At 44.8% G+C, this 23,091-nt stretch overlaps 1 protein-coding gene across 10 annotated transcripts in view; it reads right to left on the bottom strand.

Annotated features, from left to right (window-relative positions):
- Positions 1-2,025: 2,025 nt before the first annotated feature.
- Positions 2,026-23,091, bottom strand: part of BICRA (BRD4 interacting chromatin remodeling complex associated protein) — a 98,251-nt gene continuing 77,185 nt past the window's right edge. For 4 of the 10 annotated variants that reach the window (XM_083454701.1, XM_083454697.1, XM_083454699.1 and 1 more), the window contains 10 exons: positions 22,561-22,890; positions 19,401-20,108; positions 18,385-18,709; positions 15,850-15,977; positions 15,051-15,176; positions 14,206-14,270; positions 13,383-13,531; positions 12,088-12,182; positions 9,730-9,832; positions 2,026-8,745 (listed from right to left, as the gene is read on the bottom strand). In XM_083454701.1, the coding sequence (XP_083310827.1) occupies positions 7,529-8,745; positions 9,730-9,832; positions 12,088-12,182; positions 13,383-13,531; positions 14,206-14,270; positions 15,051-15,176; positions 15,850-15,977; positions 18,385-18,709; positions 19,401-20,108; positions 22,561-22,890 (3,246 nt within the window). In that variant the 3' untranslated portion in view covers positions 2,026-7,528. The remainder of the gene's footprint in view (positions 8,746-9,729; positions 9,833-12,087; positions 12,183-13,382; positions 13,532-14,205; positions 14,271-15,050; positions 15,177-15,849; positions 15,978-18,384; positions 18,710-19,400; positions 20,109-22,560; positions 22,891-23,091) is intronic. The other 6 variants (XM_083454700.1, XM_083454703.1, XM_083454706.1 and 3 more) reach the window with 4 other exon arrangements.

The raw sequence follows: 23,091 nt of genomic DNA, 5'->3' as shown, positions 1-23,091 counted from the left end.
CCTTTCAGAATTACCCTCTCAAGCCCATTTAGGTCCTAAATTGGCAATGATTTGAAGTGGGCAGTTGGATGGTTCTTAAGAGTAGCAATCTGTATCTCTCCTTCTTCTTCTTCCAAAATACCCCTCTCTTAAAAACCAAAAATACCTCCATGAAAATCTAAACACGCAGGAAGAGACGAGGGACTTTTCCCTTCCGCTTTTGCAGCTATGAAACCAGAACGCGCGGTCTCTTGGCTTAAAAAAATACTGGAAAAGATGTCGCAAAATATACTTTCCCCATAATAATGAGGGTGCCGGTGTGTATTATCAACCTCTAATCTGAAGGGAAGGATTTCCCTGCTTAACTATTTTGTAGTGAGAAGAGGCGGTGAACAAATGAGCTAACAACCCCAAATCCACACTTTTTAGAAGAAGGAAAAAAAGGACACTAAACAAAAAGCCAAACAATTTCATATACATTTTTATATATATATTTATATATAAAAAAGAAGAAAAACCCCACCAGCCTGGGAGTCGGAACATCCCTTATTGCTTCCTAACCATATATGTTTCCCCCCCTCCCCACATTATGGTAACAAGGGGGTTAGAGGTGGGGCACACTGTAAGCTTCAGCAAGTAGTGTTTCAAAACCAAACCTGGTTTTCGTTTCTGCTTGGGATACTCCTCCAGCACCTCTCCACGACGAAAGAGGAACCTGTTTGCCCCCAAATCAGCTGATGAAACCCCGTTGTTGTTTTTTACGCCAGTGGAGGCAAGTTAGTGAGCGTTCCGTGGCACTCTGGCTGGGAAAGCCCGTGTGTGCAGGACTGCTGTGTGTGCCTCAGAGTATGTGTACAGGGCTCTGGATCAGGATGGCAAAGCGTGAACATGTCCAGGTTGCTCCTGGCCTTCTCTTAAAAAGTCTGTAGCTAATGTTTTGCGATAGAGCACCCCTTTTAAGTGGGGGGTGGGTGGAGCAGGGGGGTGGGCACATGCTTCGGAATATCCCCAAAGGCTTTCTCTCCTTGCAAGAAATAAGTTTTGAAATGCCACCTTATGCAGAACCAAAGTTAAATAAGAGCAATGAAATGAGATTGCAGGGTGGCGCTGTGGGTTAAACCACAGAGCCTAGGACTTGCCGATCAGAAGGTCGGCGGTTCGAATCCCCGCGACGGAGTGAGCTCCTGTTGCTCGGTCCCTGCTCCTGCCCATCTAGCAGTTTGAAAGCACGTCAAAGTGCAAGTAGATAAATAGGTACTGCTCCGGCGGGAAGGTAAAGGGCGTTTCCGTGCACTGCTCTGGTTCGCCAGAAGCGGCTTAAGTCATGCTGGCCACATGACCCGGAAACTGTACGCCGGCTCCCTCGGCCAGTAAAGCGAGATGAGCGCCGCAACCCCAGAGTCGACCACGACTGGACCTAATGGTCAGGGGTCCCTTTACCTTTACAAAGCATAAGACAGGAACAGTGCCTTTCTTCTGTTGCGGTTTTTGTAGACAGAATCCACTGGGATCAGTCTCATATCCCCCACTGATATGAATGGGGGCTGTGCAGGGTATTTTCTGAGTGGAACTGCATCCTCTTAAAAGAAAATCTGATCCAGGAATCCCTTGTGGAAACTCTGGTGTGGACACAATAGTTCCTGCACGAGGCACTATGCATTTGTGTGAAGTGGAACACAGAACACTTGGAAGTGGGCTCTGGTATTCTGTTTTCTTAAGCAATTTGCACCATTGGTAAGATGGGGTGAGTTTTGAAACACACTTTGTCAAAGACAAAAAAGAGAGAGAAATTTAGACCTTCAAACCCCCTTTTTGGTTCAATTATATCCCCAAAAACTTCTCCAGTAAACTGCATTTTTTAAGACACAAACTTTTTTCTCTACTTCACAAGACACAGTAAAGTTTAAAGGAAGAGGAACTGATGCTAAGGAATAGGCTTGGACCAATAGTGACATTCTCTAGTATTTTCTGCCTTTCCCCTGTAACAACATTTTCGGGTAGAAGGACTATTGGTATTTCCCTCTCTTATTGGTTTTTTTTTTGGGGGGGGGGGCAGTGGGGTGGTGAAATGCAGCTAACAAGGACAACCAGCCAGAGGAAAGAAAAAATGTCTGCAGGTACATTCGGTCCTGTGTGCACAGAGAGGCCTGGAGGAAGAAATGCAACACAGAAATCTACAGATGGGTTTACATGTTCTCTGCCCTCGGTCAAAAAGTGTGAGTGATGGTAAGGCAAGATAATAATGAAAATAATATATATATATATTTATATTTTAAAGGCCTGAATTCAGTCTCTTTATCCACAGAGTTATACTAGAGATACTAGCCAGCTCTCTACCCACACATCCTAGAACAGATTTTGACAGATAGCTGCCAAGCATGCTTTGCAAATGAACAGGTAAACATAAAATTATTTGTATGCTCAAGTAGCTTCATGGGAGCAGGTAGCCAAGGGAGAATGAGGCAAAGGCAAAAGAAATCGTAGAGCAAGTCACACAAGTGAAACAGACAATGCAAGGAGTGAGAGATGGGGCAAAACTGCTCAGAAACACCAACAAACTGCCGTATTTTCCCGTGTATAAGACTAGTTTCCCCCCTAAGAAATAATGTCCAAAATTTGGGGGCGTCTTATACACGGGGGCCATCTCCTTCCATTTTCTTAAACCGGGGTCCCCAAAAATAGGGGTCGTCTTATACGTGGGGGCGTCTTATAGACGGAAAATACGGTAATACATTTAAGAAAGCTTGCATGGGAGCTGGACCATTCAGCTGCTGACAAGATCCTAATTACTCCCTCGTCTTTACTTAGGAAAGAAGTTATCTCAGATGTACTGACTTCTCTAAATTGCCCAGGTTGTTTCTGCAAGCACTGACAAACTCTCTTTCTCACACATACACTCGTTTTTAGAATGAATAAATCAAAGAAGCACACTGATAATGTTAAGGCCTCACTTAACTGTGTTTGGTTTTTGCGGGGGGGGGGGGGGAGAGAAGTCAGCAAAAGAAAGAGTTGAGAACGTCAGTTTTTCGGTACCCAAAAGACACAGCTAGCCAGGATGTTTTCACTGTTCTGAGTTCCAAATCCTTCTGATAGGCCCTGATTTAAGAATATACGTTTAGCTGTTTGGGGGGGAGTTTCACATTTTTAAAAGCGGCATTTCCAACACAACAGAATGGCAGCTAAAATTCTCAAAAGAAATGTTTATTTTCCTGTAACTTTAAAGATGAAAACTAGAAAAGTTGCTGCGTCCATACAGTTTTGGTTTCTGCAGCCTCCCCCCCCCCCCCAAGAATTGCTTTTTATACCTTTTCAATACTTTTCATGACATTTTATCATCAGAGTTTGGTCGGGGACAGGGTGGTGGTGATGGTGGACACCAGGGGAGGAAACTATCAAAGAGACTTTGTTTCAGGACTGCTTGGAGATGGGGGAATGTAGAAAAGGAGCGCGTGAAGGAATTCTGAAAGCAGCTGCAGCAAATTCCCGACTCCTGGAAACCAGAATTATAGCTTTGTTTTTCCTTGGAAAGAAATAAAGAGGTCTGAGGGGAGAAGAGGGAAAATTAAAGATTTATAGCCAATGGCTGAATGGAGATCACTTGGCACTATTACAAAAGGACAAACAGCTTATCTCCCGGTCAGACTTGCTGGGCTCTTGGGTTTATTCTGTGGGACAGCCGCCAAAAGGGTAGGCCAGCCTGCATTGAATCTGAAACTTGATGTCAAGAAAGATATTTCTTTTATTTCCTTCTACAAGCAGGGAATGTGGGATGCAGTGGCACAGAGCAAGAAATCCAATTTTGGTAGTTTGATAAAGCTGGCTGTTTGCTAATAGGCAACTCTGAAAATAATGAGCGTACAGGCCCTGCTTGAGAATAAAGAAAGCAGAATTCTTTGGCAGCACACCCATTGCTTCGCAAGCTGTAAGCTAAGGTATGCGTGTCTGCTTTGATTTTAGGTAGCATAACTAGTCTGGGAAGAAGAGAGACCTACAGTAGCCAAAAGGGCAAAATTACGGTATGCGCTGGATTCTCATGACTGAATTGTACTCAGTAGGAATCCAAACATGCCTTTAACAGTCTGGTGAGCTAAAAGCACAAAAGTATATGTTGCATTTCCGACTCAACTCTGAAACAACAATGGAGAGTCCTTCTCCCTGACAGGATGAGAGTGAGGAAAGTAAACTTTCAAGACTGCGAAGAGTACAAAACATTAGGAAATGGGGGCCATGAACTACGGAAGAAACACAAACAATTTTGCCCCTTTCTTTCTTCACCAGCTATACTCCCTTAGTCAGTAGGGCATTCATACAATGAAGCAGGCGCTGAATCTGGATAGTGATTTTTTTTTGGGGGGGGGGTGCTCTCTCACTCCTTCAGTTATGTAGAAAATTATCCTATTTGCAAAACCATGATGATTTCTACGTGCACATACTAATGATATAGTATGGCTCTGCAGGCTATGAACTCTAGGATAACTTATCTTCACATGCGTTGTGTTTGCACACAGTGGACTGAGCAAAAGTGCACACACCACATTCTCGCTTTTATCCTCTCTTGGATATAATACAGAAGGGCTCAAGGCAGAAGAAACCTGTCTCTAACGCATGGTGGTGAGGAGGACACAGACATAACCAGAGGGGAGTTTTGGCACCTGTAAGCAGGAAAATATGGTCTGCACTTGTTTTTGCATCCAGTCTGTCACTTGAGGATTAGTCTGGAAGAGTGTGAATTAAATGGGGGAAACCCCCAGAAGGTTGAAGACTTTGAGAATTAAACCAAGCACCGCCCTTCTGGAGCTGCACTGCAACACTGTGTTGTAACAGGATTTTGGAAGAACCATTACACCAGAGTGATCTGCAATGTGCCATGGAGTACCCTGACAGTTCCATCTGAAAACCTAAAGGGCAGCAACTCTAGCTGACATTTGCTCTTGAGGTCCATATGCAAAACAATACAATTTTTTGACCTTTAGGTACAGGCTCATGTTGCTGTACTGGGATCAAGGAGAGATTCAAAGCAGGAAAAATGTAGTCAGCTTTCATCACCTTTCCTTAGTGGGAGAGTATATAAACCTTCAAGTTACGAAAAACTCATCAGCAAGGAGATGCAGAATTATTTCACAGTTTAAGCCATAGCAAGGATAAAGTTATGTGATTGCAAATAAGGGAGAAGTGGTCCAGCTTTCTGGAGTCGGCGCCACCTCTAATATGGAACCAATTTCTACTCATCAATGCCCTGTTTTCCACTCAGGCCAAGTCCTAACCATGTTTACAACAAGCTTCTACACCAAGTCACAAAAATACTTGATTAACAATCACCCTTGCTCTTTAAAAAGCCAAGGCTGCTACCTTTCCAACTCGCCTGCCAAATGGTTCTGTGCTAACTCAAAATTCCCCAAACAGAAGACTGTCTGCTGACAACCCACCTCCAAGCCTGTTTTGAAGTTTTCTCCTCACACAATCCAGCAGTGGAGGAAGTGAAGACGTCCCTGGTTCTCTCTCTGAAGAAGGCTAAGAGACACCTCCTAAACAAACACCAATTCAGGAACACTTTCAGGTGGAAGAGCACTCATCCCTATAGAGTATGTGGCACTAAAGAACATTAATACACCACAGAGGAGAGAAACGAGAGAGATGGCACTTCCAGAGGCCTGAGATGGCACCTAAGCAAAGTGGCAAAATGTCCTGCAGGGACAAGGAAGCTAGTTGCGGAAGAAGAAGGAGCCCAAAGTGATCGTGCGTGAAGCTTGCAGCTGCAGATTCCATCATGCAGAGGACTCAATGACAAGAAATCCAGTATTTTCAGGTCCAGTGCAAGTTTTAAAGAATACTAACAGGGCATACAGGACACCTGCCACCTGTCAAGGAAAAGGGGAGAGTCTTGAATGGAAGACTTGGGGCGGCAGATCTCATACTGCTTCATTTGTATGCCACTCTCCACATACCAATCTCTCATGCGATCAAGTCTAAGCTTTGCCAAGCTGCGGCTAACCAAGGACCTTAGCTGTTCTGTTCCCACACAACTCAGCGCTGTGATGTGGGGAATGCTTAGCTCTTTGTTTTTCGGTGAATAAAGCCAGAGGTAATCTAAGAATCGGAAAGCAAGGTTGCCCTACCAGCATGTGACTTGCTTGTAAAACACTTGCATAAATCCGGCACACATAATTATTTTTGTTTTGGGGGTGTAGATATCAAGAGTAGACAAAATGAGAATCACTGATAGGAAAATAAAATGGGAGATCTCAAGTCAAAAGTCGTAACAAATGCAACAGCCAAGAGAGAGAAGGGAGCAGAGCTATGTTAACAAGCCCCCAGACACTGCTATCTTATCCCCCAGCTAGCAAGAGGAAGACGCTGACAGTTTTCACTAAAGGATTCTCATCCTATCACATGACTTTTGTCCACATGCAGGAAGCAGAAGGATAGATGAGAGGTGCAATGCTGTGGTTTTAAAAATGGAAGAAACCAAGGTGGGAAACTGAAGCCACAGGATGCAACTAGAGAGGAAAACCTGGCAGCTGCTGCAAAGGAGGAAGAAGTCAAAGAGAAAACTTGCTTGGCTTCCTGCCCATGCCTGGCTGGGGTTCCAAGTCCCCTCTCTTGGGAATGCCCAACCAACTGTGCACCTCTGGCATCTTGAATAGATTTCTTTTGACAAAAGGTTGACAGGTTGGTTTATTTAAAAAAAGGGGGGGAGGGAAGACATTAGAGAGAAATGTACACCCTCTTGCCAGAACTTTCCTAGTTTCACTCATCCCGACTGCGTTAACCAGACCCATGGATATCTGGGGAGGGACTGGCTTCCTCTTTAAAAAGGGCTTATTTGTAAACTCAACCCACACTTCTTTGTTTAAACCATTAGTGTTTGTATCTTTTCTCCTTTCTTCTTTTTTTTTTGCATTTTGTTCAGATTCTATTTTTTTACGTTAAAAAAGGAAAGAAAAAGCAGACAGTTTATACTTAAAATAACTTAAGAAACCCCACAAAATCAATTACATAAATTGCCCCTTGTGGCAACTCCTCTGGAGCTGTCCCCCTGCCCTACCCCATTCCTTTGGCCTCCCCGCTGGCTTCTGGCTTGGGATTTGTGAAAATGTCCAAAATATAGGTGTGGAGTTTGGGGCGGGGAATAAAACCCAATTATCACCAGAGATTCAAATTAGCAATTTGTTACAGAATCTAAATATTACACAGCCAACACTACCACCTATGGGCCCCCAATCCAACCCCCACCCGCCTGCCTCGCATTTGCTGAACTTCTTCTTTAAAAATGGTGCATGTGATGAGACAAGTATATTGTAAATCCAGCCGCAGCTTTACAACAACCAAAACCCATCATATAAACACTTGGATGGATGAAGCCTCTGTAGGACATTCTCACTGCCCGCCCCACCCCAGATCCCCGCTCTTCCCTTCTGGTATCAGCCCTATTCTATCAGGTCTCTGGGAAGTGGCACCTTGGCTTCCAACCGTTTCCCAGCCAGCAGAAGCTGTAGCAGCTCCAGTCCTTGGCTCTCTTTGTACAGTCTCTGCTTGGTATAGATTTCTGTTATCTGTTCAACGTCCTTGCTCCAAGGCCGCCATTGTGATTGGGGGCAAGGTAAGCGTCTGTGCGGTGGACAGGGGAAGAGAAAGGGGAGGAGGAGGAGTTGTATGACGAGGAGGGTGCTCGGGTGTTCTGGCCCCCAGCTTGAGGCTGCTGCAAGTTCAGGATGCTATCAATGGCGCTCTGTAGGTGCTCGTTGAGCGAGTCATCGGGGGGGCTGTCGCTGGAGAAGCTGGCATTGTCCACATCGAAAGACTCTGACTTTCTACGCTTGGCTGGGGGCAGGGGCACCTCCCATGTGAGTTCAGAGGCAGAACCGTGGTCAGGCGGCTCGATTTTTATCATCCGGTGATAAAACTCATCCTCAACCTCCGCCAATTCCTTCATAAGGCCACTGGTTGAATCGTCGGTCTTAGGAGGGGTGGGGCTCTCTTGCATCACGAGGGAACGGGCATCGCTCCGGTTGAAAAAGGTATGCTTGGTACCCTCCTCTGACCGGCTCTTCTCTGCCCCAGCCATGGAGGGGCTCTCGTGGGTTTTGCGGGAAGTGATGACGCTCCTGGAGCCCCCGTCCTGCTTGATGATGAGGGTGCTTGGCACCATATCGACTTTCGGGCTGCTCTCTTTCAGGCAGGTGTCAGAGGCTTTCTCTGCTACAAAAGCGTCCACATTCTCCCGGTATGTCTTACGGAGGGGAAGCCTGCAGTAAGTCACAAGGGGCTTTTTCTCCACTGGAGCTGCTGTGATATGATCAACGGTCCCATTCATTTGCCCCGCCGTTGAGACGGCCGTGGTGGTGGCAACGGCTGAAGCCGACGAGTGCTGGTCAGCTGTTTTGATCACTGTGCACATGGGCGGCGGTGTCTGGTGAACCGGGTCCAAGGCAGTGTTGTGAACCACTTTGCTAAGGCCCGCCTCCTGTTTGATCTTCAGTTTCAGTCCAATCCGGCTCCGGGCTTCGTAGGTTTTGATGGGCGGCTTACTCCTGGAGGGCAAGGCATCCTCGTCACCATCTAACGAGGGAGAGGCCTTGGCCCACGTGACCGAGGGAGAGCCTCCGCTGTGCTTGATGACCAGTTTTGTTGGGTTGATCTGGGTTGCCATCTGCACCGGAGGTGCCTTCAGGTTCTCAGAAGCCAGAGCGGCACTGCTGGACAGAGCACCCTGAGCCAGAGAAGAAGCAAAACTCTGCGACCGCGAAGATGAGGAAACATACTCATCTGCAAGAGAACAACATGTGTCACTATTTCAGACAAAAACAGACTGAGGTCTTCTCACGCCACCACTGACTTAACAACAGCAAACTTTAACCTAGAGATGGCCACATCTTTAGTGTCACGGGCCACTGTTTTCTCCAGTTACAAGCTGGAACAATTCAGACTCTTTCACAGATGCCAGACTCTCTATAATAATATTGGCATCATCTCAGAGCAAAAGCTCCGCAGATATGGAGTGCAGCATGCACTCAGGTGGTAGGTCACAAATGTGTTTCTTGTAAGATTCCCCCTCAGGAGGCAGGTTTTCAGTCAAACCAATGCTTCTTTGGCTTCCAGAAACTGTTTTGCTATCTCACACACAAACAGATACAAAACGCAGGAGATTTGTTGCTTATTTTCCTTATAAGTGAAACGGTGGTTCAAAAAACGTTTTACCATACCTTGATTAAAACTTTGTAGGGGGGCCAGATAAAATTGCTCTGTGGGCTACTCACTGACCACACATCATGCATTCGGATAACACCTTTAAGCCTTTTTTTGGCTGGGCACCCAGCCACTTCTCTCTTACCTTCGCAGCACACTTGTTTTTTTTCCTTCTGAACCAGGAAACTCTGGTTACTACATTTGGAATTCTGGGTCTTAAACCATCTTCAGACTGTTGATATCTAAAGTCTCCCATTTCAGGTTCTGCATTCTGCAGAAGTGCACTGCGAAGGGAGGAGAGACGGGGCTGTGTGCCAGAGATGCTTTCTATCTTGGTTTACTAAACTGAGATATGATCATCCAAGCTGAGATGAGAAATATTGGAGGTCAAGCCTGCCTGGGAGTCAGTCCTCTGCCCTGGAAGTCCTTAATGCCAGATGTGGCGGTCGCTGACAAGAGAAAGACAGTTGGCATTTTCTCAAAAGCACAAGGGCAGGGAGTGGAGGAAACACATACACTGGAATAAGCAAGCTACACAAGGAAATGAAAGGTGTCTTTCCTCACCTGGCTTCTCCTTTGCCAGCTGTTTATCAAGAGTTAAGGTGGTCTTTTCTTCCTGTATGAACATTCGATCGATCATCACCATCTCTGCTGAAGGACTGAGTCTCTGCCAATGGAGGACAAAATATTGTGTCATGGGGAAGGGAAAGCCAGCCTGAGCCTCATGAAACCCCCCTCCCAATCTACATATTGTTGAGAACTTCCTTCCCTTTGCTGCCTCCCTCACTGTTGACATTTAGACTGACGCTCCTCAGGGCAGTGGCTTCTGTACATTTATAAGGCTGTTGCAAGGATGAAAGTAAGAAACAATCAAATCTGTGTTGGAGGTGTAATTAAGTAGAGGGGACACTCATACATATATGGTGGACAGTGATAAAATCAAGGGCTTCTGGGGTATGGTATATGAGGAGCTAAAGAAAATATTCAAACAAAATTTTATTAAGAGAACAGAAGCTTTTTTTACTGGGTATACTTGATACAGGTATAGCCAGAGAAAACAAAAACAAAAATCTTTTATGCTATAGGGGCTGCGAGAACATTAATTGCCAAAAATTGGAAAAAAGAAATAACACAGATAAAAAAAGAATGGCAAGATAAATTATTGGATTATATCTCATTGGCCAGATTGACTGGAGCTATCAGGGATCAGCCCAAACAAAAATTTCAAAAAGATTGGGGAAAATATAGAGAGTTTCTTAAAAAGCAGTGCCCTCGAGTTAATACTTGGACTTGTTTTGATTAACTTCTGCAAAATAAATTGAGGTATGTAAGTCAAAAATAGTTTACCAAAAAAGAAAAGAGAAGCGTGTTGAGGATGAAGGAAGTCAATTGGAAGGAAAGAAGAAATGAAGTATGGTATATATATTGATGTTCATTTGTATTAATTTTTGTAAGTAACAATGTTTTAGTTGTATTTCTCTGTTTTTTGTAAGTTTTAGTGTTATGTATTATTGTTTTTATGTTTAATGTGTGTATGTGCTTCGTAAAATAAATTCAAAAGAAAGGAAGGAAGGATCCATGTTAATTGATTAAGACGCCAGTGACAGGAGAAAGAACTGACACATTTATTCTGCTGAATTTCCTTTTGTTTGTACGGATAAATGCAAAAGCCCCTACCAGCCCAGCAATCAGGTCAAATGGGAGGAAATGTGGTCAAGTGTGGGGCATTCCTAAGCAAGGGAATCCTTGGCAATCCACCAGGGTGGCTCTGCCACGCTCAAAGGATGAGGCAGGTTCCAATCTCCCACCTGCAAATTTATCACTTTTGTTCACTTGTTTTTAATGAACTGGTATGGATTTAAACAAGCTGGTGAACCGGTATAATCTACTGTACAGAGCTGCTCATTTTCCACGGATGAGTGCAAGTGGAAATCCACATGTAAACCGACACATAAGAAGCCTCTAGCCCTGATAGTGGTGGAGATGCGTATTTTAAAATATGCAAGCACTGTTCATGTTCCGGCATTCAAGGACCAGGGTGTCTTTGCCCTTCACCAGTCCCTTCCTTGTTACCATCAGTCATTTAATCTCCCATTTCCTTACAGCCCCTCAACCTGCCTAACCTCCTCTTCTTGCCACCAGTCCACTCCTGCAACACAACCCCCTCTCCTAAGCATCTCCCACCCAAACTCTGCAAAGTCTCAACTATCTGGTTCAGAAGAAATAAAACAAACCGGGCAAATCTTTGCAATTAAACCATACCGGTGTCTTGTATTGACTTGCATTAGCTCATCATCATAATAATAATTTATTATTTGTACCCCGCCCATCTGGCTGGGTTTCCCCAGCCACTCTGGGCGGCTTCCAACAAAGATGAAAAATACACTAAAAAGTCACATATTAAAAACTTCCCTGAACAGGGCTGCCTTCAGATGTCTTCTGAATGTCAGGTAGTTTTTTTATCGCTTTGACATCTGGTGGGAGGGCGTTCCACAGGGCGGGCGCCACTACCGAGAAGGCCCTCTGCCTGGTTCCCTGTAACTTGGCCTCTCGCAGTGAGGGAACCGCCAGAAGGCCCTCGGAGCTGGACCTCAGTGTCTGGGCAGAACCTTGGTTTCTTTGGGATAGACATTCTAGGCATAGAACCTTGGTTTCTTTGGGAGAAAATGAGGAGGTTTTGGCAACCTATGTAGATCCCTGCCTATTCTTCTTTTCCTACAAGATCACTTCTCCATCATATTTATAATAATAATTAAAAAAATACACACCAAATTCAGAACGTACCATATGATTGCAACAGTTCATCTCAAACACAACCATACTTTCGGCCGGCTGAGTGTTCCTGGCAAAGGCCAGGATTAGATCAGGATACTTGTTGGAAAACTATCTGTCCAAAGAGGAAGCTAGAGAAGAAATTCTTACCCGGGATTCCTCCAACAGCAGCAGGCGGTATTTGTTCAACATGGCTTGTGTGCGTTTCAACAACTGTGTAGACACCATTTCAAACTCTTCATCTACTAGAAAGAAGCAGAACAGGAAAGGAGGGAGGGAGGGAGAGAGAGAGGGGGTGGTGGTTATATGATTGCCTCCTGTGAATGGGACCTGCTGTAACGAAAACTCTTCTTGCTGCTGGAGAATATTCATAATGCACTAATGTAAGTATTTCTTTCTCTCTTTTTTGGCCAATTATTTTTATTGATTTTCCATAATTGTTACCAAATTAATACAAATTTAAAAGCTGACTTCCCACCCCCCAGAAGTCCCTTCTGTTTTCCTCCCTCCTTTGCTGCTGCTCCTAATAAAATAACTTTTCCAACTATCATTTCAAAAAACATTCATCCCTTCTCCCTACACATCACCTGCACAATTACCAATTTCTGCTATGACTTTTATACATTGTTATAACCTGTCTTCAAAATAGTCGAGTAGAGTAAATCCTCTATTATCTATCTACAATAGTCATTCATCAATTTTGAAACATTTCCTTCTGATACCTCCTGAGAAACACTTTGCCTGAGAAAAAGGGATTTGCTTCCTTCCAGACAACACACACACATTCCTCCCCAACTTTCCTCCCGTCTCCTAATGTAAGTAATTCTAAAATGGTAGCCATATTTCTCTTTAACTGCAAAGAAAGTACCTGAAAGACTGAAAAAATTATTTTGGAATGAATTTTCACAGGCAAGGACCTATTTTAATTAAGATGCATGAAGCAATCTAGAAAGTTTAGAACCTGCATATACAAACATGTACCCACATGGCAAAGCTATGTGCAATGTGCATCAAAGACGCAAAAAAAAAAAAAATGCAAAAGGGTAGCTTAGAGTAGGTGTACTAACCTATTAGGAATTCAGGATTCTGGATTTAACTGGAGTAGGTGTTCTTCTTCATTCCCACTGCAATCCTATGGGCCTAGCCCTAGAAGATACCCAGTTCACAGCACCCACAATCCAGTGAGCATAGCAGGGATGGTAGTACTGAGCCCTCGAGGAGAACAATTACTTTATGCACATGAAGTACTTTGGGAACTTAGCTTTTACTTTATCTTAGCTTTTACTTTTAGGATTATGATCCTCAGTAAGGATACGGAGTAGTGGGGTTTAATAGAAGGGGGTTGTCCAACCCTAATGCTTGGACAATTAGCAGACAAGCTATGGGAAACAAGAGTCAATCCATCTCTTGGCATCTGATGCAGGAGAATCCCAGACAAAACTCACCTTTCCGATAGTCATGGGGAGAAGGCAATGTTCCTTGGTATACGTGGTATGGTAGGAGCCTCTGTAAGGCATCTTCAAATGACCGAAATGAGGTTTTGTAGTCAGGATGCAGCACTGCTCCTTGGTGTTTATGCAGCTGTTCCAAGAAACTAAAGGAAGCAGCAAAAAAGATTAAGCTTGTCAGGGGTGCTAATTTGGCCCATGAGGTCGTTTCCCCCCAACCATGCTCACCTGCCCCATAGCAGATATCAAATATCAGCTAGCAGTACCACTTTGCTCCATGTAATGGTTATGTTTGTTCTATGATTGTAGATTTCATTGTTATAACCTGCCATGGGATCTCAAGGTGAAGACTGGGTAAGAAATCATATATATGGCTACAAAGGAACAAAGAACTTAGGTCGTTCCTCTGCACACGGGATTCCATTTAGTGTCTTTTAAATTTGGTTCCACTCTAGAGCTCCTGAGCAGAGCTAATAATTGCCCAAAGTGGGGTTTGCATTCCGCTTTCGGCAGGAATTCTTGCAGCTTGAGAACTCAAGCTGGGATTGCAAAAGAAGAATGAATCAATCCATAGTGCACTTGCAGTGAACTTCTGATTCTTCCTCTGAAGTTGAATCACCTGATGTCATATGGCATCAGGTGATTTAACAGGTGGGTGACCCCACCGCCCTGTAAAAAGTGGTTTGTGGAGGGTGGGCCAGTTCTGGATTCGACCCACTGGCCAGATCCAGGTCCCCACCCTGATAAACACTAGCATTCCTCTGCTTTGCTTCTGTTCTTAGGACTGCACATTTGTTGAGGGGCTCTGGAAGAGACTCACCAAGCTTCCTTGCTGGGCTGTAGCATGGGAGGGGGCTTTTTCAGGTTTCCGAGCTTGCCCTCATACTGGCAAGGAGAAAAAACAACAACATAAGAACAAAGAGCAACAGGTGAATTTGAGGCCACAAAAAGCACCTCCTGCTTGTAAGTGGCCAGCCTTCTGGTGAAGATGCTAATCATATTATGGCAACGCTAATCAGGCAAGCATAGCAGGGTAGTAAGAGGCCTTCGTAGAAAGTGATGGGAGATTTCGCAAATCCTTAGAAGCATCAGACAAATTGGAACAGGTTCAAAAGGAGGACAATAATAATAATAATAAATAATAAATTTTATTCATACCCTGCCCTCCCGGGCCAGAGCCGGGCTCAGGGAGGCTAACACCAGTAAAATTACAGTAAAAATGTAATAGGGAATAAAACCCCAATTTAAAATACAGGTTAAAATGCAATTTAAAATGAAGCCTCATTTTAAAAGAAGCCCATAGATCAAAACCATAAGGCCAGGCGGAACAGCTCTGTTTTGCAGGCCCTGCAGAAAGATGTCAAGTCCCGCAAAAAAGATGGTTAGAAGTATGGAATACTAAGTCATATAAGGGAAGGCTGAAGGACTGTTTAGCTTTGAGAAGACTGAAGGGAGGCATGATAGCACACTCCACATTTGTGCAGAATGTTGCACAAAGGAGGACAAGGGCTACTGCCCCAGAGGACAGCACTAGATCTAATGGGTTTGAGCTGCAGGAGGTTTTCTTTTGGCTGAAATGATTCAAGGGATATGATTTGGCTGAAGCAGCTTGCCAAAAACATTTAAATGAATGAATAAAAGTGGCATGCTAGTGCACAGGCTCACCTGCTGCTGGATTTGGGATGGGGCTGAAGGCATGAGTTGAGGCAAGCCCTTTCCAACCACCTGGAGCTGCAAGGGACCTTTCCCCAGATTCAGGCCTGACACAGAGCTAATGACTCCGGGCTTTGTCTGCCAAAGAGACAAGAAGGTAGCTTTACACCAGATGGTTTGTAATGAATTAGAACCAGACACACAAAAAGGAAGTTAGCAGCAACACAGTTACAGCATTGCCAACGCTTGGGGAGACAGGTATCAGAATTCTTCAGTGCTGCAGTTGCAAACCCTTAGCTATGTGGATAACTACAGCATTTTTAAAAGAGCCGTGTAAATTTAAAGCAGTTTATTTAAAGCGATGCAAAGCCCTGAGTATGGAAATATATACTTTAAGTTATTTTCATAAATCACTAAATTTGATGGCAGAGCACAAAAGAGCAACATGTATACTACTGCAACTAGATAGTAGTTCAAACTATGCTTTTGGAACTATTTAAGTTTAACCACTAACAATAATCATGACTAACTATTTAGTCAATTAGGCAAAAACTATAACTAATTGACTATATATCATACTGAAAAATAAATATGTATATATGTATGTACATATGGATGATCTGGCCCCAAGAGTGACAGCTCAGTGACATCTACTGCTAATAAACCTTCTATGTGAGACAGTGTTGATTCTATAATCAATACAATGCTTAAGCAAGACTCATACTGTTGGTGCTAAAAATAAACACTAGGCAATTATCAGCATGGGTGTGTTTTGTTGCAAAGAATCCTTAGCTTGCTTTAACAATCCCACCTGAACTGGCTGCTGAATGGCAAGAGGACCTGCAGGTTTTGCTTGCCCAGTGGCTGCTTTCCCTCCAGAAATGGTTGTGGCGCTGCTGGAAAATGTTTTACTCTCTGAAGGAGCTGCAGCAGCAATAGCTAGAGAAATGGGGAAGAAAATACAAGCGAGTGAGATTTCAAAATGATATATGGAACATTTTCAAGTTGTAAAACATAGTGTCTGGAATCTCAGTTTGAGTCCTACATCTCTCTTTTGGATTTTCTATATGGTGCCCGGTGGTGCAATTTCTTTTTTTTTACAGATGCTCGAGCATCACTGGTCCCTAAAAAACCTGTAGCTAGGGAGTGGATGGACTGAAGATTGTGGGAGCAAGCTTTTCTCCGTCTCCCCACAAACACAATCTTTGCAGTCATGGACGGAACTTGGTAGCCACCTTCTCCCCTACCCTTGCAACCAGAAGCCAAACATAGAAACGAGGTTTAATTTTCTAGGGTGATTTAAGGCCTGGCTCCTCTCATTTAACCACTGCCAGGAGGAAACGGAAGGGAGAAGATAAGATACCAGAGCATATCAGCAAGAACAGGCTATCTCCCCTTGCTGGCACTTTCCACTTCTTTTTCCATCCAAGCTGGCTTCTGAAAGAGTCTGTCTGACTCCTAATGTTCTTTTCTCCCCCTTGATTATGACCAGGCTACTCCCAAGTACATAAAAGTAAAGCCCTTACCCCTAAAAGGCAGCATTTTTAAAATGGATACAGACCATCCTGAAGGATGTCTGGAGACTACAGCAGTCCCTGACATTCTGTAGCTGGCCATCCTAGCTCCTGCGTCCAAAGCCAACCCTTTGATTGCTCCACCAGTTCAGTGAAGAAAGCAAAGAGTCTCTGCCCTTCCATTGCAAGGGATTGGGAGAAGGCCATTATTCATATTGGAGGTTGGCCAGGCCAGCAGGGCTAACATTCCTGCTCTCAGGAAATGTGCCAAGGAATCTTTAATGAGCACAATAACGGAGAAAGGGCTAGATGTTTGAATCTTATGTGGAAGAGCAGGGGAAAGAATACTGCAGGGAAATCTGAGAGCAACGGGGGGTGGGGGGGATAATGTTGCTAAGTCAGATCTTGTTTGGTTTTTCAATCAATCTGGAAAAAAACAATGGAAGCCTTCTTTCCCCTGGCCATGGCAGGCAGGCAGGCAGAATTCCACATGGAATCTGGACTTTCATGTGTGGAAGGGGAGGGGGTGTAACAGGATTCTTGCTTTTAAAAAAGTGTGGTGGGGAAACAAGTTTCTATCTCTAGTGATTTTGGGGATAAGGCATCAAAACCTTAAAAGCCCACAAAAATTCAAATACGTGTCTTAAAAACCCATCCAAGTTGGAGCAAACTTGCATGAGGAATTGATTGGGATCTTAATTTCGGAGAGGAAAAAATATAAAGGTTTATTCCAGTTTCTGGGTAATAGAAAGGGCAATTACTCCTGAGTCTATCTTTTCCCTTCTCCTCACAGAACTCAGTGACATATATAATATATATACACGTGTGTGTTTATGAGTGTTATATCTTGCCCTTTATAAGGTGATCTCTGGGCAGATAACAAAGCATATGCAAAAAGCACAGGACAATATATACGGTTCCGAAATGTAACTCCTGCGTAAGTGAGGTGATGCCTGCAATTGCCAAGGTGGGAGGAAACTGGCTGTGTGCTCCCCACAATAAGCTTTGAGCCACTCCAAATGTTTGACAGATCATTGATTCCAAAGCAAAGAATTGATCTGCACTCAATTCTATGCCATATGATAGAGGACACTTTCCTGGAGGTATGGATATCTGATTTGGGGTGGCTTAAATCTTTTTTGTGGAATGCACACATACCAGTGCCTTATTCATTTATTTATATACATTGGCTATTATTGGCATTGGGAATAATTATTGACCGTGTCACCTGCCATCAACAACTCATTTCCTGTTTCGTTGTGGCATGAACCCTCTTCTCAAAACCTGGGAAGAACCCTCAGCAACTGCAAGGGACAGGAAGGTGGGCTGTAGTACCTGATGTGGGCACCTCTACCTGCCTTGTAGCAAGGCCAGTCCTAACAACCGGGGATGAAAAAGCATACCATTTTGCATTATATACATTTTTTATTTCTTCAGCTTGTAAACCGCCTTGAGTATTGTAAGACAGAAAGTCGGTATACAAATTAAAAATGATGAAATGATGATGATTAAGCTGAACACTGCAACTTTTACTCTGCAGTTTCTCACACTAGTCAGTTGTCTCAAAAAACCATTATCTTCTGCAAAGCTTGCAAGTATTTCCTTTGCTTTCTACACTGGACTGCACGTACAGACAGGTGCATGCACGCATATGGTTGGAAGAGTGAACGACACAGGGGAAAAGAAACTATTTACCAACATGCAGATATACACAAATATATGGAGCAAAAGACAAGCAGCAACACTTGGAAAGATTGATAAAACAATGCAGTCCTCCTCTCCCCCAAATTCAGCCCCACAAGCGTACACAAAACAGTGTTTTATCAACGTACATATTGATGCCGATTTGACCAACACAGGTGTTTGTTGCTGGAGGAGTGATGTCGGTTGTGCAGGCTGCCCTCCTCCTCCTCTCTGGACCTGCCCCTTTTCAAGCACTGGAGCCGCCTTGCTCGAAACTGCATTGGAAGGCTGACCGGTGGCAGGCACAGGAGCATGGCTGTGAACTGGTGGTGCCTGGCTTGTTGATACTGTGACCTGCTGTCCTTGGCTGCTAACCAAGACTGAGGAGGGCTGGCTGCTGAACTGGCTCAGCACAGGTGGTGCTTGGCTAGTGGAAGTTGGCTGCTTCGTTTGTAGAATAATCCCCTGGGGCATCTGCATAGAATAAAAAGCCAGAGAATAACCCACAAAAGCCACTGGCAACACCGTGAACGTGCCAAATTATGTTAAAAGCTCTTTCCTACTGCAACTTCCTTTCCATCTTCCTTGCTTAAGGTGCTCAATATAAGGACCTCGCACTTAAGAGACACTGATGTCTGTTTTTAACTGGTAGAGAAGTCAAGAGCTCGTCTTTTATCACCACAGGAAACTGCCTGGCCTCCTGGTGGCTAGAAGTACCCACAAGCAGTAAGAGCATAGACCTTAGAGCTCTGACATCTGGTAGTGGCGTTTAAATAGTTGGTTCGTCCTGCGTATCCATGGCCAAGTAGGCCATGCTCAAGGATGAGTTCCTGCAAAGTTTTCAAAGAGCATTTTGGTGGGTCGGCATCCAGCTGTTAAGAAAAAAGTTCTGAATGGAAAAACAAGACAATATTGGCTGGGGGGGGGGCTGCCCATATTTGAAATGGAATGGGTATTTGGAAGGGGTGGGGGCAAAGAGTGTCTTTGAGGCAGGCCTGGTGGCTGGGGTCTCCTTGGTACAGCCAACTGCCCATAAACATAATGAATAAGCCGAGGCCATACCACTCTATTTTGTACAGATGGAATCATTTTGTCGCAGTGAGAGGGCTTCACAATTAACCCGATTCCCTTTTCCACCGATTTCTATGGAATGTGATTGCTTTACCTGCTGAAACCGATCCATTAACTGCTTCTGCTGAGGTATGGGTGCTGGAATTGCAGAAAGAGCCTGGAACTGATTCGGAACCATCTGAAAACTCCTCTGCTGCTCCGGCGTCAGATGAAGCGCCTGGGTCGGGGTGGGGGGCTTGAGAGGGCCCTGGGCAGAGAACTGAAGCTGGAAATGGGGGGAATGGGTATGCTGAACCTCAGATGCAGCTTGAATCTGGGGCTGTAGCCGGGCCTGCACTTGGGATTCGGCCTGCGGCTGGAGCTGTGGAGCAAGCTGAACCTGTAGCTGCAGATGTGGAGGGGTTGCCAGCTGAGGCTGCCCCTCTGGCTGGGCCTGTGGTGCTTGGAATGATACCTGAGGCTGCGATGGGGGCCGCAGAGGATGCTGGTTGGGACCGTGAGGAGAGGAAGCAATCTGGTTCTGAATCACATACAGATTCTGCATCTGGGTCTGGGGGGTGCAGGACCGGGACAGGGGCTCGGAAGGAGGCCTGGACAAAGTCTGTGGTTGGGAAGGAGGCCTCGAGTGAGGCCGGGACGGTGGCCGGGACAGTGGCTGAGGCTGAGACGGAGGGCGGGACTGGTGTGGGGACTGCATCTGTGAGAGGTGTGTGGGCTGGAGCTGGGGGCTCTCCCCCACGGAAGGATGAGGTAGTGAATGGGATGGGGAGGCTCCGGGGAGTTTCTGCTGCCCTGAAGGCAACTGAAAAAAGGAGTTGGGGTGGGGGGAAAGAAAGGAAAGAGTAAACTGGGTTAGAAGTCTCTTGTGAAGATACTCTGAGGTGCCTAGGCACCACAATCCAGCAGAAGCAGCCAAGAATTATTAAGTTCAAAGCTCGCAATTGCCAGCTTCGTGAGTCAATGAGGCCGCTTGTTTCCTCCTTCCCTTCATCATCAGTTCACGCTGTGAGAGACCCTGAAACAGGAGGGGAAGCTTTCTGGGGCAGGGTGTCAGATTCTCATGCTGTCCCACTGAGAATACTGGTAGGTACCTGCCAAATTTATTTCACTGCCTCGGCTTGTTTGCAAAGCTTGGCTGTAAAAGATGTTGCTTGAAAAGATTTTGCCTTTTAAACCATAGTGACCAAGGCAACGGAGAAATAAATACAAGGAAGGTACCAAAAAGTGTTTCTTAAAATGTCAAATGGCTAAACAAAAAGCTTATCTCAAAAATCTTATCCTAAGGAAGGCAGGAAGAAGCTGGCTTCTTTCAATATTTTGGGGAACAGAGAGAAGGGTGTTCATGTCCTCTAATTCCCATTAGACAAATACACACCCCACCCTTTCAATCTGCCCAGTCACCCTCTCTTGGGCAACAAAATCTCACTGGGTTCTGTTGTATTAAATGCCACTTCTCCAGTCTGCCTAGGGCACCCCTACAGAGTAGCAAGTCCTCTACTAACTCCTGTACAGCTTGCACTATGGTATTTTCAACATTACTAACACGCAAGTAGAATTTATGACACTCAATTTGCAAGTAATACTTTTCTCTGCTAAAAGAACAATATATACAGGAAGGAAAGAGATACGCATTCTGGTAGGAGACGGCAACATACCACAAGTGCAGTGCACAGCTCTGGAGGGACAGAGGAGAAGACGGGAAGAAAAGCAAGAAAAGGCAGCAGCAGCAGCAGAACCACCACCTCTCAGGGTTAGTTAGGATCGAAAGGGAAGCAAGCAAGAGCAGCAACAGGGAAAAGAGACAAACAGGCAATGGCCACAGTCTGGCAACAGGATCAGTAAGAGGGGGAAAGCCTTTGGCCGATCCTAGAGGTGTCTGCCTATTTCTGGATTGTTGTGTGTTCACCCATGTGCTAAAAAAATAAAAACATAATCTGCCTGAAATGAGATGTGCCCATCCCTTGGATTGGAAATTCCTTCAGGCAAGGAACCAGTGGTCTTTCTTTATGCTATAGAAAGGCCATAATGCCATTTCCATCTTTCCTTTTTTCTTGTTCTTAATTTGGGCATAATGAAAGAGGTAAGTAAAGCTCTTTGTGAACTAAACCATCCACCATCAGTACATGCAGATTGTTTATCTCTATCTGTTGCTTTTTTCCAAAGCAGAACAAATTCTTATTTTATTTAAAGGAGCAAGGGTGGAGCATTAAAGAGGATGTGATTGCTTTTTGTTATAAGAAAGCTAGATTCCATGCCAGTTTTACTGAGCTTTACTGGTCAGAAGAGAGGAATCCAGAACTGTATATACACCTTCAAAATATTCACTACAGAGGCAAGGAAGGTGCATGTTTTAAAACTTAGATCCATTCTTTGCAGATATAGGTGGCACCATAGTAATATTTGCATGGTTCACAATAACTATTTATGGGAGACTAAAACAAGTTTGGAAAATATAAAATATAGAGATTATAATTTATGATTGTGTTTAGGAAAAGTTCCAAATAATGTTTCAGTTGTTTAATTTTTAAATGAATAACCATTTTCTTTCTTTTTAGCGTTTCTGCGGTAACCTAAAGGGGGGCGGGGGATGCTATGTCTACATCTTAGTGTGTCATCCATACCTCTGTCTCTCTCCCTAGTATTTGTGTGTCTGAGTTCAGGATCAAACTGACTACTCCATGGAAGTACACCAGTATTAAAGATATTAATTAGTGCACTAACAAGTAGGTAGTGCTCCCTGCCCCCCCCCCCCCAGCCTGGCCTGAAGAAATGAACTAAGCAAAGCTTTTTCTGTCACTTTCTTTCAAATGTCTCATTTCTGCATGTCAGGGTATTGCTAAAGGCACAGCAAAAATGAACACAAACACATGGTAACCTTACATGTAACGGTCAGTGGTCCTCCTAGTTGCTAGGCAGGAGGCAACTACATTAATGAAAATATTCATTCCTCCTGTATTGCTCACCAACTTCCACAAGGGGGAGACTTCATTGCTATTTTCTAAATTGTGTCACCACCAACACCCAAGCCTTGCCTTTGTTTTGAAGTGTGGGAGAATGCAAGTGCGAACCGAAATGAGATGCTAATATTTCTGTGTGTGTGCGTGTACACATTCTGCACAGAGAATGTGCAGGAGAAAGCAGGAAGCTGAAGGGGAGACTAAGAATGGCCAGACATGTTAGACAGAAGGGCTCAAGGCAGGAGGACAGGCCAAAGCGAGGCGACTTTGTGGATTTGCAAACAGGTAAGGGGCTACCTGGCAAGCCATTGCCTGCTGGGGAGGGCCGGCTGAGAACTGAGGTACTTTGGACTCCACCGGCGGCAGGTTGTGGTTCTGGCTCAGCTCTCGGCTGGCAGGCGGCTGCAGGGCTGCGCCTACGCCGCTGCTGACTATCACCGAGGCTGGGACACTGCTTGTGGTGCTGAGGGCGGTGGTGGCTATGCTGTAGATGGGCAGAGGCATAGGCAGGTGGGGAGGTACTGTGGATTCGTTCATACTGCTCTCCTGCTGCATTTTCAGGGCTGGTGAATAAAATTGCTGCTGCTGCTGTTGCTGTTGCTGCTGCTGCTGCTGGCTCCGATCCTTCTGAAATTTCCAAGAGATTTAGCATGGACCACATTTATGATAACTACCTGCTTCTACCACCCACTATTTGTCAATGCTGATGACTGTGTATGCACATGCTCTGAGTCTCGCTCCCCCAAGCAGACACGGCCTTAGAATTGCATCCTAAATTCTCAGAGCCCCCACTTCCCCTCTCGGCAACTCGTAATGTGAAAGACACAA

The sequence above is a fragment of the Podarcis tiliguerta genome (genome assembly GCF_965153285.1).
Source record: "Podarcis tiliguerta genome assembly, chromosome: 8".
NCBI classification, from domain to species: Eukaryota; Metazoa; Chordata; class Lepidosauria; order Squamata; family Lacertidae; genus Podarcis; species Podarcis tiliguerta.
Note: the sequence above shows the minus strand (reverse complement) of the source record. Positions and strands in the feature narration are given on the sequence as shown.